This window comes from Jatropha curcas, chromosome 11, assembly GCF_041381405.1.
Source record: "Jatropha curcas cultivar XTBG-Jc1 chromosome 11, XTBG_Jcur_1.0, whole genome shotgun sequence".
NCBI lineage: Eukaryota > Viridiplantae > Streptophyta > Magnoliopsida > Malpighiales > Euphorbiaceae > Jatropha > Jatropha curcas.
The window spans coordinates 24,261,037-24,278,480 of NC_143161.1; the positions used below are offsets into that span (position 1 = coordinate 24,261,037).

At 37.4% G+C, this 17,444-nt stretch overlaps 1 protein-coding gene across 1 annotated transcript; it reads right to left on the minus strand.

Moving 5' to 3' along the window:
* Positions 1-370: 370 nt before the first annotated feature.
* HSFA1D (heat shock transcription factor A1D) lies at positions 371-10,606 on the minus strand. Its single transcript, XM_012225669.4, has 2 exons — positions 10,035-10,606; positions 371-1,821 (listed from the first exon to the last, which is right to left on the minus strand). Exons 1-2 carry the CDS (start codon positions 10,347-10,349, stop codon positions 583-585), a joined length of 1,554 nt encoding a protein of 517 aa, XP_012081059.1. The 5' UTR covers positions 10,350-10,606; the 3' UTR covers positions 371-582.
* Positions 10,607-17,444: the final 6,838 nt, after the last annotated feature.

Below are 17,444 nucleotides of genomic sequence, written 5' to 3' on the forward strand. Positions count from 1 at the left end.
TACTATGGCTCATGTCTTCGGAGGCTAATGTTGGTGAATCGGTTAATATGACATAGATCGGAGAATCGTTAAATGCTTCTTTGGGAAAGAACTCCTTGCCAATGGCTCGCTTCGAAAGACAATTCTCAGTCACATTCAATCTCGAAAGACCGCCGTCACTTCTTCCCTGTTCCCGCTCTAGGCCCACTCACCCCCGTCGACGAGAAGGGAAAGGAGGAACTGAGGCTCCAACCCCAGCCCTTGTTTCCACCCAAAGTACATAAATATGCAGGCTTTAAGATTATATAAAAAGATGTCCCTACTTCTCTAAAACTAGAACATAATTTGTCTTATGGGGACAGAAAACGAACCTTCCTAAACAAAGACCATCGGCTTGAATAGTAATTTCCCATTCATATGAATAGTAAAAATTAAATTGTAAAAATTTTGAGAAATAACCATATACGCAAAAACAAAAACATGGGTAACAGGTACAAATGGTTGACTGATTTTTCAATGGTCGAAAGAAACCATTCGAGTCAAGGGTTAAAGAGTTTACCCAAGGTAGAGTGCAAGAAATATACATTTCGTGTTCCAACAAGATCAAAGCTTTTTAGCATCTGACGTGAGAAGCCCCATCTTTTCTGTTAGCTGATCCATGGGCTGAGTGTTCTCCCACCCATTATCCATTGGCTGCACATCATTTCCCTTCGTGTTACCATCAATGGGGCTTGATTCGATATCCTCTGGGACTGGACTTTGTACCAGTTCATCCCAGAAGCTAGAATTTTCCAGCAATATATCAATATCAGGATCAGGGGAAATATTATCAATTCCTAGTGAACTGAGATCCATAAATCCATCACCGACAGTTTCAGATTCCATATAGCTATTGCTGGGAATATCAACAACACTTTCTGGCACCATTTCTGGTATCTGAGGAAGTGCTGGCACCATGTCCACATCAGATTGATGAATAGAGATGGAGGGTGCATCTTGTGGTCCAACCAATGCATTTACATCTGCAAACTGAGAAGCTGTTAAATTTTCAGAACTAGCAGCAATGTGTGGGTTGGACTTCATATCTGATACGGAAGCTGAAGTTGCTGCTGGTACATATGTCGACTGCCCTGAAGTTGGAGGGACCTCTTGAAGAGTCACTCCTGATATACGGCTTGAAGAGCTCCCACTGTCCATTCCGTTGGATGATGGTGAGCCACTGCCAATCATGAAACCTTCAAGACCATTGCTGTAAGATTCCATCCTGGACGAAGCATCCATTTTCATGATTTGCCTGAACATGGCTTTCGCCGCATCATTAATCGAAGGCTGGTATTTCACAATCTGGCCATCGGGGGCATTGGAACTCTCATTCTCAGAAACACCATCTTGCTTGAGCCTCCGTTTTTTGTTAGCTTCTGTTATGCGCCTGTTGCTATCATTTTGCTGCTGTACAAATTGAGCCAAGAAGCCAGGGCTCTGCATAGCCTTTGCCAGGAATGACATCATCTGTTGCTGCCGCTGCTCCATTCCTTGAAGTCGCTGCACCATGGTTTGCAATTGGCTATCAGTAGTCTGTTGCTGCTGCCTCAACCTAACAAGTTCTTGCATAAGGACATTCTTGTCCCTCTTAAGCCTCTCAACCTCTTCCTCCAGCCCAAATTTCCCAACCTCAACACAGGCACCCACAGATGAGCTCTGTCCGTGTGGTTGTTGTGTCTGTTGATGACTATGTCCATGAGCAGGTTTTCGTCGACTTATACTCCTAAGCAGGTGCTTTTGACCCCTCAAGAATCCCTCGTTGGCGAATTCCCAGCGGTCTGGATCAACTTTCCGGAAACCCTGTTGCATAATAGAGTCATGCAAAAAAATCAATACATGGCAGAACTTTAATTAACTATACAAATCATCAGCGTGCTTAAATAAATAGTGTAATCACTCTTGGACCATGCAATTTTGCAATGCTTGAACCTGATACACGCAGGAAAGTTTTCGATGAATAAGAAAAATCTGCTGAGGTTATGAAAAAATGGCAATGTAAAGACAAATTAGGGTGTGGCACTTCACATTTGAGGCTTTCACAAAATATTACACTTAATTTACTGTATTATCATTAATAACGAAGTAAATATGTGTGATCCTCCGCAAGTTCTCCCCTATTATACTGATTCTAGGGGATCCGTTGAGTTCTTACACTTTCATGTCCAAACTTCCACGGTTAGATAATCAGATCTTAGGGATGTTAAAGATAATAAGAACCCTACCTACTCCAAGGTAATTCCTGTGTTCATACAACCATTGCCTAAAAGGATTACCAAAGTAAAGAACAAATCATGCATATTGACATTCAGTCTCTTTGAAATTCCTTCCACTTGCACCTTAGAATTAGTAAATTACCACTCAAAGCATCACCTGTCTAACCACCAACAGAGCTTGAGGAGCTAAACATGATAAAGAATAGCATTGCAATTTTCAAGCTGAAAGAAGTTGCATTATCTGTGATGGTTCAGGTACTACCTTTGAATGACAACTTTCTGTTCACTCGTGGGATCCGGGTGGTCCAATGGGGAAAAGGCAATCTAGTAAGAAGCAGACTTCTACCCTCTCTTTTTTTTTTTTCTGGTCTTTCTCTTATTTGTACATATTTTTTAAATTCTCTAGTCTCTGCTACATAATGACACTGAAGGTAGGGATCAGTGGATAAAGGAACAATGACATTGACATAAAGAAATGGAACCCCAGTCCCCATATAAATTCAGTTTGAAGATTCCAAAGAAAATTTCCTCCAGCATGGCTTACCATGACTCACTTGCAAGAAACTACAGACTAACATTACTTGCAAATCAACATCCGAACTGTCAGTTAATTATAAATTTGGCGTCCGAACTTTTCAAAGTTCTCTATTTTGGTGTCTGAACAGAAAATTTTTGCAAAGTGTTGGAACCACAAAAATTTTTGCAATCAAGTAATCAAATGTCCACATGGCTAGCCAGGAATGCCACTAGGATGTAAAGGTCCCAAAATATAGTCTAAAATTTGCTGAAATAGCTAAAACACATTGCCTACATAAAGCAAATTACTGTTATGCCCTTTTTTAAACCCAAATTACATAAAGTTTATTTTCCCAACTCTCTCAGATTCTTTTAACATTTTTTGCCCTCTCTCTTTATGCTGTTGACTACACAACTCCATAACCTTCATTATCACCACGTATGAACACTAACCAAACCATCACCACTGCTTGAGCTCATCGTTAAGTTTAGTTGCAGAAGGATCTCAACTGCTCATCTTCTCAATGGAGGAACGGCAGCCCAGCTTTGACAACTCAGGCAGGTGCAGCAGTGGTAATGATGATGGAAAAGCCCTTTCTTTCAACTATGGTTTGAAAAGTTCGAGAAGCAAAAATGGTGAGGCCAGCTCAAGATCTGCGGCTGTTGTCAAGTCTATCAAGAGATTTCATCGCGTAGACAAGGGGATATTGAATGAAGAATCTAGAGCCATTGAATAAGGTTCATTTACAAAACCTAGCATGAAAATTTTATCGCAGAACACAAGCAAATAGAAAATAACACACACAAAATCAGATTAATAATGGAAACTCGATTGGTTGTGTATAAGACTCGTTAGTATTGGTTTTTCTTGGTTTGGGTTCAGCCAACAGTACTTCCTCAAGATTTGATAGGTAGGCCTTCTCCATTCCACCCTTGAGCTATAAGAATTTGAGACTTATCTTCCTCTTTAATATAGTGCATGTGCATCTGTCGCAAATACTAAATAATCAAATATTTTTCTGCTTTCTTTTGAGAAAAAAAATGATAAATTGGGAATGCATAGAGGAATGAAAGGAATAAAGCAAGCCCCTGCACATGTGCATTTGATTGATTGGGTTTTCCTATAACCAACTAGGAATAGAATGATGTAGCAACTAGCAAACAAATTATTACTTGTTGGCTTTATCGAAAGTGATAAAGAGTTAGAATGTATAGGGGAAACTAAACCCTAGGTAATTTGGGGTAACAAAAAGGGCATAAGAGCAATTTCCTAATGCTAGGTAATGACTTCAGCCATCTCAGCATATTTTACACTATTGTGGGCCCTTCCCGTCCAAGTGACATTTTCAGCAAGCCACACAAGAATAGACACTTGATTGGAAATTTGCAATGGTTCAAATACTTGATTATAAGAAATATGCACAAAGACAAACATATAAACTACACAAATAAGTAAAATACCATATTCTTGTTTGGTTAGCCTTACGGAGAACGTCAAGGTATAGAATGGTGAAAATGGAAAACATTAGGCTTTCTGACTTTCAATATGAGGCACAGACCTGGAAGACGTAGAGTGACAACATGGGATTTGATGAAGACACTTTGGAAAGGAATACTCTTTTGGGCAGATACCATACTCTCTTTCTAAAGTTCGATGAACATAAACAAGCAGATCATTGTACTGAAAGAATTCAAAGAGGAATCATGTTAAGGATATAAAGCTTGATTCGTTTTGCAGATAGAATTTCAAGTTGAAATGGCAGATAAAGAAGGAGAATAAAAGCAGAAGAGGAAGAAATTAAATTCGGTATCCCCTTGTCTACAGTGACAAATTCTCTGCCTGTCTCACATGGTGACACTCTTTCACTAGAAATAATAGCAATAATCAAAAATTCTTCAGTTAGGGTTAACATAAAACAGTAACAAATGGTGGCAAAGTTCCTCCAGCGTGTGTGCAGTCAGAGATGCTATAGACAAGAATAAGTATTCCAAAGACAACTGCGACATTCTAGGCCTGTTGGCAAGACAGGGGTTCTGTTATTGTACCGAGAAGTTGTTATAGTGACACCTCAAGTTAGATTAGGACAAACATGATCTTTTGCATTTGTAGGCAGTATGATATTCAAGAATAAATGATAGCTGCTTTTAATTCAGCTTTGTTATTCAACAACAAAAAAAAAAAAAGAATAAAAAAAAAAAACATTTTATGCTACTTCAAGCTTGCATGACACACAATTCAACCTTCAGCATGACGTCTAAGAACATGTAGGAGTGAAGCCTAGACACCCTTCTATTTTACTATTCAAGTTGCTGTTAATGGGTAATGTTTGGCGACAATGCTCACAGTATCTTAACAGTCCAAAATCCCACTTTCTTGTTAGTTTGATCTTTGCCACTTTTAGCCTATTCCCATATCCTAAGTATTCCCTTACATGTCTACCCATCTATTTATCTAATGAACCCAAAATTAACCTAAAATTCAGCATTAAAATCAGCCCCTCAAGCTGTCCTACATCATAGAATCACTACCATTCTTGAAAACCTCCAGAGATAAAAATACAGAGACTTGATGGATAAAAATCAGGAATGAACAGGATAATTCCTTTCTCATAAGAACAGAGCTCAAGCAAACATGAAAGGCTGAAGAACTTTTTCTCGGATCACAAAAACCTAAAACCTTTATTAGCCCTATACAATGAACTCAATCACTGTTACAGCGTGATGATACAAGTGAAATATAAACATCCAGCAATTTTAATTCAACATAAAATGCAGCTACACAGGAAGGAAAGTAAATTTATGTTGATACATCATACTCTTGAGCCTTACCATTTTGGACAGAGTAAAATTGAAGACACATACCAGAGGCTGACATGCATGTCACATAAAAACATGTACGAAATCTATACCACAGCCACAGTTCTTACAAACAAGTAATTAAAGAAAATGCTGATGCATGATAAAAATATGATTAAATCAATCCCTTATTCACAAAATCTGCTAGTAATGTGTCAGTAATGGCCCAATTTGCATGGAGGAATGAAAGCACATAAATCTTATTCCTTTCTTTACCAAGTAACATTGTTTGCAGTGAATACAACATGCCCAATGCTTAATTAATTAGACTTCATTTATTATTAGAGACAAAATACCCTTAGAGCACGTAATTACTATTGATCTTTTATGAATTGGATAAAAACTAAAATAACTGTAAGAAAGACTCCAACAAAAAGTTCTATTAACTATTCTATTAACTAATAATTCATATTAAGTACATCGTGCTGTGAGAGCACGTAATTCACAAGCTGCAGGGAGAGACTTGTATCACACAAATAAAGATTAAAGCCACTATTGGATCAAGATGACAAATGCGTCATAGGATTAAGATAAATGCATGCACACATGCATTTATCCCATCAAATCCATATTCTAAAAATAGTAATGGAGCAGAACAGGCATTAATAGATCTCCAAAATTTGTTCAACCAAATTTAGAATACGAAGAATTGGTTCTCCTACGATTCTTCCACAAACAACAATTACTAAGCCTGAGATTCTTCCACATGCAGCTAAATTAATTACTACGCCTATACTCTTTAAACAGCATGTGATGAATTAACTTCAACTTCAGTCACTCTAATTTGTAAAAGATAATAGAATTCAAAAACCAAAATCATTAATTAACCTTGTAATCAGGTATGATCAATCTGAGATAAGCTTTCTTTTCCTTTTTCCCATCTCTGCTTCATTTGGTTGCTGAGAAAAGGCATGAAGAAGACAAATTAAAACTTTTTAGTTGTGAAATGACCATTGTTTGGGGATAAAACTAAGAAATCAAATATCACCAATCATCTGACTTCAGTGAGGTAAGCACAAAATTCTTAAACTAACTAGGGATGGCAAAACCAACCAGACCCAATGGGTATGCACCAGATCTGAACCCATTTAAGGGTTTTGACTGGGTATGGATAGGGTTTGGGTAATACACGAAAGATTTATTTTCGGTATGAGTAATGGGTATTGCTATTATAAACCCGAACCCAAACCCTTACCCGTGCCCAAAATTCAAAATCCCCAAGAGATTTAAAATTTTTTTTTGTTTACTTTTATTATAATGTAGTGTAGTCCAAGATGACTTCACTCTGATTTAAATTCTAATTTCACAAATAAGAAAGAAAAATAATGGTGATTTGGAGCATTTAGATAATAATATTTTTACGTTTAGTGATTTTGTCATATGAGTTTCTTAGTTATTCTATTAATTGACTTTTATAATTGTTGATAGAGATTATATTGTAATTGTATTTCTTGTATCTCATCAATCGATTACATAGGTCTATATATAAAGAATTCCTATGCTACCTAGCTATTTAGGAATACAAATCATAAACTAATTAGGAATCTAACCCCTAATAGAACTCTATTTATAACTAATCCTTAACACTCCCCCTCAAGTTGGAGCATAGATATTAATCATGCTCTAACTTGTTACAAACTACTACTTTCAGCAAAGCACAATACCATACTCAGCAACTGTACCCACTTCATTATAGCAAATATAGAATCCCAAACCAAATAGCAGTAGCAGAATCAGGACAACACACTTAGGTTGTCGAAACAAATCTCACTGAACCAGAAAACAACTCACAGGGCTGTTTCAAGCTTCCATAATCAATAACTCAAAGAGGAAGCCCAGTAGCGCAGATATTCAGAAACGCAGTAAAGGAAAATCTGGCAAACAGAGCACACCACTGAAGGCCAAGAACACAATGCAACTCACTGGGGTTGCACTACTCTTGACAAAGGAGAAGGTTCAAAAGCAGAATACCTGTAACTGCAGCAAATGTGCAATACTAAACCCTAATGCAAAAAGGAATCACTAGAAAATCACCGAAAATTACCTAATTGTCATAGCAAAGGAAAAATATGTTTCCTTAGCAAATTAAAGCAACAACAGTAGCAGAGGACTGCCCGACACAGCTGCAATAGAATCGCAGCAAACAATCCTATTGAATAAGCCCAAGAATGACGATGCAACTCACTGGGTTGCACGTCTCTCTTCAAGCCAACGTCGGAGAGAGGAACCGGAGTGAAAAAGACCATTGGACATGCGCCAGCGCGTGAACCAGAGCAGGAAGAAAGAGGTGGCGAGTGGTGGCCATTCGCTTGGAATCCGGCGACCGGATTCTCGAGAGTCGCTAATTGGCGGCTGGAGAATATCCTAGGGTGGGCAATGAGGCAAAATACTAACCCTAGAAAGGCTTCCTAGGGTGGCAGTGGCTTCTCATAAGGAAAGTTGCGGGAAATTTCTCTCTTTTTTTTTTTTTTTTTTCTTTCTTCAATGGAAGGCTCTGATACCATGTTGATAGAGATTATATTGTAATTGTATTTCTTGTATCTCATCAATCGATTACATAGGTCTATATATAAAGAATTCCTATGCTACCTAGCTATTTAGGAATACAAATCATAAACTAATTAGGAATCTAACCCCTAATAGAACTCTATTTATAACTAATCCTTAACAATAATATTAAACTTTTATTATATTCACATTTAACAGAGTTTATTACTATTACACTTGAGTGAAGTATTATCATAAATTTTGTTATACAAGTTTCTTAGTTATTCTATTAATTGATTTTTGTTATATTTACATTTAACAGAGTCTATTACTATTACACTTGAGTGACGAATTATGATAAAAAAAACAACTTTGTAATTAAAGTTTTAATATATCATGGTTCAAACATTTATTTATGTCTAAATTTATTTACATGTTTTGTAATGTTCTATAAATGATTTGGATAAATTCCTTTTTTTTTTAATTCAATATAATCCAATTTAAATAATATGAAGCTATGGATAATGGTATTAATGGCTAATGGATACCCATAGGCACCCGTAAGTATACCCAAATCCATTGGGTTTAGGGATGGATATAACATTCCCTACCTGATAGAGTACCGGGTATGATATGGGGGTTAGAGATGGGATAGGGTTTAGGTATAGGTATTGTACTACCTGACCCGAACCCTATCCATAATCATCCCTACTACCTAAGAACATATGAAGAAATGAGATCCCAAAATACTCGCAAACTCCCATTCTTAGAAGTACAAATCTATTCTTTCTACCAAGTTCTAACGACCACAGGAATTCCTTTCCTAACTCAAAATCACAAAAACTTTAGAGATGGAGCACGCTATCATTCACATCACCATGTCATCAATGAAAGGGCAAATTAACCATACTCACAGATCACACCCACAATGAATAGATACAGCATCTCCATTTTTTTTTCAGTCCTAAAATAAATCGTTCTATTGACAATGAAAACAGACCAACTTGAGTGACTGATGTCTTAGATTTCAACCACTAATTCCGATGACCCCTTATCGGGTCCTTAATTTTCCCAACAACCAAATAAGGAAGACTGTCTAATGATCTAATCATAATTCACCGTGATGCGGCAAACCATTTCAGGGTTGGAGTAAGCCCATATGCCTGGATAACTTATTAGTCAGTAACTAACAGATTTTGTTTGCACCTTATTCCACAACAGCCTCCAAACATTAGAAAAAGACCCCAGAAAACCAACTACAATCAGCAGTACACATTTACAATTAAAATACAGGTTAAAGAAAAAGGATAGGCCCAACTCAACTCCCACTATCTAAACTAAGGAAAACTCACTCAAATTCACTCCTCTGGGGATCCCAACATAGGATCAAAAAATTAATTTTCTTTCTTTCTTTCTTTATTCTATTAATATTCTCAAGGACTAGCAGTTGAGTTTCACATGGTAACACAATTATACAAATCTAATCCAAATATCCAGTTGTTCTCTAAACCAAAACCTGTCAATTGCTGTAACCTATGCAGTTATGACTCCAAAACCGTTTCTGTAATTCACCCCCTACCCGAAGTAATTTCTTTACTCCCAAACCTTACCACTTCTTTACTCCCAAACCTTACCAGCAACCAAGAAATGAAATTTTTTGTGACAAAATCCAAAATCTAGTTATAAAACAAATTGAAATCTGGAATAAGCACAACTCTAGTAAATCCGTAAGACAAACAATATCCGTAAGAGCAAGCAAAACTATTAACAAACTCGAAACATAATTCATCATCTCCATAAGTTAACAAAGGTGAGACAAAATGAAACAACATTACAAAATAAACTAACTCCAAGGTAGTATAAAATGCAAATAAAAGCAATGCAAGGGAAACTTAAATATAAATAAATAAAAGAGAGAGAGCAACATCTAAAAATCCATACATAGGTGTTGAGTTGCCTGACGAAGCTGGAGAAGTTATTGTGCTTAAAGTACTTGGGTAGAAGGTCACGCGCAAATTCAGGCGGGTTCCAAACCACGAAGCTATTGTTCGTCGGGCTCCACGACACGATCGCGTCCGTTGCAGGATCGTCCACCATGTCGTAAGTCTTGCTTAGAAACGGCGGCGGGGCATTTGCCTGCGTTGAAATTGGCACTGGGGCAGGCGTTTGTGGTCCACCAACGCCAACGCCGCTAGTAGAAGCATCCCCACTACCTCCACCACCTCCTCCGTTGCTTATCGTTCCATCCATTGTCATTCTATTTACTACCAATACTACGAAAAGATTGCTGTTAATGGATAACCAACAAAAAAACTAGGGTTTTGCAAAGTAAGACATTAGTGAGGACATAAACCCTAGATTGAAGACGCAGAAAGAGAGATTGTAGAGAGAAATGGGGGAGACAGGTGGTTTACACGGTCGCGGGAGAGAGAAATAAGAAGAGAGAAGAGAAGGGAATTTAATTGGGCAGATGCGACGGAGGGAAAACGGCACGAGTCGGTTGCTCCCTCTTTGGAAGGAGAGGATTATTGTTATTGATATGATAGTTGAAATTACTTAATCACCCATGCATGCCCATGCGGCATCCAACCCTCGCTGAATCAGGCCATGTCACGATATTTTTTTATAGGAGTTTATTTATATGCTCCTTATTTATATTTGTTTAATTTTTTTATTTATATAATATTAAAATATAAATTTTTATTTAAATTAAACAATTAAATTATATTACATTTTATGTATATAGTAAATATTTTTTTAATTCTATATCAATATATTGATTCATAAAGTTTTTATTATACGTTAATTACTTTTTTTTAAAAAAAAATTAAATTAATTTATAAAAATCATCATATAGCGTCTATTATATATTTTATAATTAATTTAGATGTCTTATTAATAACTTTTACTGTAATCTCCTATAGTAAATAAATATACGTTAACAATGGAATAAGAAAGCAATCTAATAAATCAAATTAAATATTTATAAATAATAATATTTTTATTTTTTATTTTTTTATCCAATCAAAATCATGAAAACATTTTTAAAAAATTATTAGTAAAATTATATTCTTTAATAAAAATAGAATTTGAATTATATAAGATATCAATATAACTAATTAAATTCAAGATAATTAAAAATAAAATTTTTTATCTTATTTTTTTGTCAACCAAATTAGATTGCAATTTGTAATTAAAGAAATTCAACTATACCCTTTTTAAATCAAATCTAAATTATCTAGATATATTCATTTAAGCTAAATAAAAAAATGTAAAAATTTTCAAATACCTAATTTACATATATTATTTAAAATAATAGTGTTGAAGTTAAATTATAAATTATAACGACAATAATTGATTATTAAAAGTTATTAAATTATTATTAATAATTTTCATAATAATATAATGAATAAAATATAATTAGACACAATAAGATAATAATAATAATAATTTAAAATTTTAAAATGCTTAATTACCTGTATTTATTTTATCTATTAAAAAAGTAAAAAAAAAACATCCAAATAAATTATAGAAATTTTATATATATTTTTAAGTTAAAATTTTTTAATTGGTTAAAATTAAGGTTATTTTATGATATCTTAAATTTCACAAGGACAATATCAGTTATCTCATGTAGAAAGATAAAAAGCATGGAAGAAGGAGAATAGCCAAGAAGAATACCTCAATGGTTCGCCTGTAGCCAACCTTCAAGTGCACTCCACGGATGCACTAGTCCATGCCATAATAAAGATATGACAAGGCAGCAGCTCCCCAGTTAAATTGCCTAGTCACATCTAAGTCCTGCAGCAGTGGTAGCAGCGCTAGATCCTCGTCGTTACCATGATTTGTGAATAAGGTAGTCGACAGCAAATAGAACAAATAAGCTCACGCTACATCTACATCTATCTCAGTGACACGGTCCTGAGGCATATCTCGTAATGAGAGATAATACTCTTATAACGCACCTTCTGGTCAGAGATGGTAGGCTCCATGCCTATCGCAGCTTGGAGACTCTTCCGTAAGCCCGGTCGATCTAAAGTCCTCAACTGGTCGTTAAAAATGACGAATTGTCCTCCAAAAGGGAGCCTAGAGATGGCAGTAAAATCCACTGGCGTGATCTTCATCTCATCGAACGGTAGATGGAAAGTATGGGTGGTATCCATCCACCGTTCCATGAGCGCCATAATGTTGCTAGGACAGTCCGCCCCTGCATCCGAGGTAGTGTGTCAACAAAACGGTCGAATCTTGCCTCCCGGACTTGATCCTGAACTCGAGCCAACAACCAGTCAAACCACTCGCCCGCCGCGTAGGTGTTACCGCCGGACTTCCCCCGCTTCTCGCTCTTCTATAAAAATAAACCACTGTAAGTATGCTAATAAAGCACGAAGGTGCGTGTTTGAATTTTTTTAATGCATGTAAACAAGAAAACTGAGGAAAAATGATGAAAAATACCAAAAAGATGGTGTTTCATAGTTATTGTGGCGCTACCCACTAAGTAGTGGCACAAGGAACTACCTTAGTGGCGTACGCCACTAGTGCTGTGGAGTACGCCACATATCTACAGCAAAAGCCAAACATGTACAGAAGTGGCACAGACCACACGTAATGGCACACGCCACAATGGCACACCATAGCCCAAAACGCTTAAAATTTGCCCGAAAAATAAAATCTAACTCGCTTGGTTTCCAACCTAATGTTTGCATGTTTCTAGTCCTAATAATGGAGGAAAAAAGCAATAAAAGCTCTCGGAATACCTGGATCAAGCCCCAGCAAACGTGGGTCGACAAATCATACCAGAGGCTAATCACAGTCCCTGCGTCCGGAATAAACTCTTAAAGCTTCATTCTGTGGCTCACGGGTCGAGTCACAGGGTCAATCACAACATCACCTGGAAGCCAATCTATAACGTTTCTAGCAGCCATAAGTTTCGATTGCGAAAAAGAGAGAAAAGAAGAAAAGAGAGAGATGAAGTTTAAAAGTTAGGTTGAAAGTGACAAATGAATGTCATTTTCACCTTATATAAAGAATAATGGGCCCATAGGCCCGACTTTAGCCTTTGGCTCAGTTCGGCCCAAAGGCCCATTTACTGCGTCCAGCTCTCGTACTTAGCCGGTAACCCATCAACGGCTAGCCGCCTAAGTAGGGGCAACACACTGCTGGCCACAGGTAAGTCACACAGACACATACAAATTCACTTGAATTCACATTCACACACAAATACACATAAGTTTACGCAAAATCATGTATCACACGAACACGCCTTTTCAAGTCTAATCACGAAATTTTCAAATACTAACCACTAGCCAAAGGCCTGTTTCCTGTTAGAAAACCTGTCTTTCTAGGTACTTCCCGAAGCAGAGCATTCTAGCACAAAGTTGTCTCGAGTGGCACACTATAAGCCATCTCATGTGGCATAGAGTAAGTCTCCTGAGGCAGGTCATCTAAGCCATCCCGAGTGGCACACCTAAGCCGTCCTGAGTGGCGCACTCTAAGCCATCCCGTGTGGCACGCCGTAAGTCCCCTGAGGCAGGTCATCTAAGCCGTCCCGCGTGGCGTACCGTAAGTCCCCTGAGGCCGGTCATCTAAGCCGTCCCGCGTGGCGTGCCGTAAGTCCCCTAAGGCGGGTCATCTAAGCAGTCTCGTGTAGCGCGCCATAAGTCCTCTTAGGTAGGTCATCTAAGCCGTCTTGAGTGACGCACCACCTAAGCTGTCCTCTATGGCGGGCTGTAAGTTCCCTAAGGCAGGTCATCTAAGTCATCCAGTGTGGCACATTGTAAGTCCCTCGAGGCAAGTTTTTAAAGTCCCCCTAGGCACCGTCCTGCAGTGGAGCATTCTCAAATTAAAGCTGCCAACTGGCGCAATCAGCTGTAGAAGCTGTCAACAACCACCATGACGCAACTCATCTGCCCAACAAAATGCTGTAATGGTACCGTAAGTCCCCCGAGGCAAATTTTCAAAGTCCCCTTGGGCACCGTTCGAAGGACAACCTCTTGCAGTGGAGCATTCTCAAATCAAAGCTGCCAACTGGTGCAATCAGTCGCAGAAGTCGTCAACAACCACCATGACATAACTCATCTAGCCAACAAATGTCATAATGGTACCATAAGTCCCCCGAGGCAGGTTTGCAAAGTCCACATGGGCATCATCCATTGGAAAACTTCCCACAATGGAGCATTCTCAAATTAAAGCACCAACTCACGCAATCAGTCGCAGAAGTCGCCGATAATAACCATGGTGCAATTTGTTCACCTGTCAATCGTCATAATGGCAATCCACATCAACGAAGCTGCCAAGATGGTGCACTTCATCCACTTAAGCTGTGCATGTCACGCAGATCAGGCAAGTATTTTCTTACTTACGCGTCTACTTTTATACTTTGATGATAACTGTTGACGCTCAAATTTTGTCCCTAAAAGGTTAGATGATGATACACCATTTTTGTTATAAAATTGAATTAGGACTCTCGATTGCTCTGATTTTTAGATTAATGGTCCATGGTTGAGATTATCTACATCTTTAATCATTTTTTATTTTTTCAGGTTACCGGGCGTTTCGTGACGAAATCGGACTCGAGAAGCATGTTCGGCCCGCCTGACACACTTTTCGATGCATCGCCTCATGTCATGTGCCACCCGATCTATTTTAATAAAAGTGGATCTAGCCCCGTTGCGGGGCCAGACAGTGGCAGTTTTGCATCATCATTCTAAATGGGGTCACCTCACCCTTAAATGCCTATAAATATGCATTGTGGGGTGAGCCAAAGGAGGAGATCTTTGGATTGCTTAACAAAACTCTTGCAAATTTTTCCCTCAAAACTCCCTTAACCTAAATTTATAACAAGTTTTATTGATTAAGATTAAGAGAGAATAGTTTTCTTAAAGAATCTCATTAAGTTTGCAATCAATCTCTCTAAAAAACACTTATTTTAATCTTGAATCTCGGACTATTGGATCAAGAGCCTAGTTTTTGGATTTCTTCATCCATTTTTGAATCAATCTTCAAAGGAATCAACAAAGGTAGTTTCTAAGAACCTTAAACTCATTTCTCCGTCTTTTTCTTTTCCTTTTCGGTGTTTTAAACTCATCTTCTTGGTTTGGTTGTGAGGGAAACCTAGGATCAACCACAAAAGGGTTTTTGTGTCTCTGTGGCACGTGGCCTAAGCTAGGGAAGTAAGCCACTACGTGTGGTGCGCACCACAGGCCTATGGCTCGCGCCACATAAGCCCAGATTCCCCTATTTTTGCCTTGTTCTCTTCAGAAGCCTTCCTAATCTGGAAAGGCCTTGTGTTACTACATGTGGCGTGTGCCATAAGCTTGGGGAGCACGCGATAGGTCCTGTGACGCAAGGCCCTTCAATTCAAAAGCTCTGAATGTTTAAAAACTTAATCAATGCCCCGATTGGGAGATCCAGTGGCTAAGCTCCGACCTTAAATGGTACGTGATGCGCATTAAGTCACATATGGATCAAATAGATAATAAGAACTAGATTGAGAATCAGGATTGGTGCATTTGTTTATCATTCAATGATAAACATCAAGTCCATGAGCTTAATTCTTGTTCAACCATTTAAATTCTTGTCATTTAATTTGTTGTCTTTACATTTCAAGCACCTTATTATTCTGCCCTTTATTCTATGCCTTTTTAATTTAATGCCTTATGTTTATTATGGTGGTAACCCCTTTATCTATCACTTTTGTATCATGAACATGCATCATGTTTCCATTATGTGAATGAATGATTGATTGTTAGTTGGGTTGTATGATTTTGTGATTCTGAGAATAATGTTTATTTTGTGTTTGTGTTGATAACGAATGTTTTATTCTTATTATGCTTTAATATTGTATTATTGCAAAATGTAAAGGGTCTTTAATAGATTCCTAATAATTGGATGTTTGTAATATTATTTGGATTGGGAAATTTGGAGGGTAATGGGTAGATTGCACATTAGGATTTGGTTTGTAATTCTATTCTCCTCCCCCTTTTCCTTGTGTGATAAATTGATAAGTGCAAAAATATGCTTGGATGACATGTTTTACAAAAAATGCATAAAAAGATTTTTACATCTCAATTAGAGTTAATCGCATTATCAATTATTGTGAATTATTGAACAATGAGGTGACGGGTTTAATCGGGCAATATGGGTGCCTAACACCTTCCCATTATCGTACCTAACTCCCGGACCTCGTCTCTGTTTTAAAACCGAGTTAGAATTGACTAATTTGAGAATTTTTCCTAATAAAGGTGGCGACTCCAAAATTAATAAAACTATTACTAAAGTAAGAGAACCATTTGTGAATACATGCATCGATCATTTCACATCTTATAAATATATATATACGAATGATACTCAACTTTCACTCTCTGAATACTATATTATAAAAACACAATTACTTAAATAGTGATCGACTATATAAATTATAATATTATAAGCATACGAATATTATATTTATATACATTCCATAACTATATTCATATGTGCTTATTGATCTCCTATGCGAATTACTATATTATATGAGTTGATTGGATTACTTGCGATATAGCTATATTGTGCTTTGTTTGCCTGTGGAATTGGAATGAAATGGGTCATTATGGAATTATGAGGATGGTCTGGGACCATTGGCCGTGTATGGAAAATCGCCACCCTTGTGTGCACCTGATGAAATATGATATGAATAATATGGTAAAACCATAGGGTGGCCTCCTGTTGGTAATGGAACAGAAAAAGAGAATGGAAAAAGACAATGTGAGGATTGGTCATGTAAGAATTATATAGGTTGGACGTATGGCAGTCGGCTCCTCGGCTTAAATTTGGAGGATGAGCTCCTCGATCTGTAATGGGGGATGGACTCCTCATGCCTCGATAGAGGGATGGGCTCCTCTATCATGAAACATGATTAACGGATTTCTTGTGAAATGAGAAAATAATGACGCCACTGACCAATTTCTATTTGATGTGATTGTTTGAATGCGATATCATTTGTGGTTGCTGATGATGTGTCTTAAACGAATGCTCACTATATAAAGTTGAAAAGCATTTTGCGTGACTGTTTAGGTTATGCATTATTTATTATTATTCACTGAGTTTGTGAAACTCACCCTCTTTTAAATTTTTCCCAGGAGGTAGACATATTGCTGGTTCAGACAGACTCTGCTCCCTTCTCCGTTGAGTTTCAGTAGTAATTTTTCAATTTTGATAATAATTGAATATACAGTTGTTGACGCGTGTCTTTATGCCCCCGCCTGATCCGATGAGGATACGAGGATGCGGAATGAAGGGTTAATGCTATCTAGAAGTCTTTTAATTCAAGGATTTAAATTAAACCGATTTAGAGTTTCTGATTGGATTAGAGTT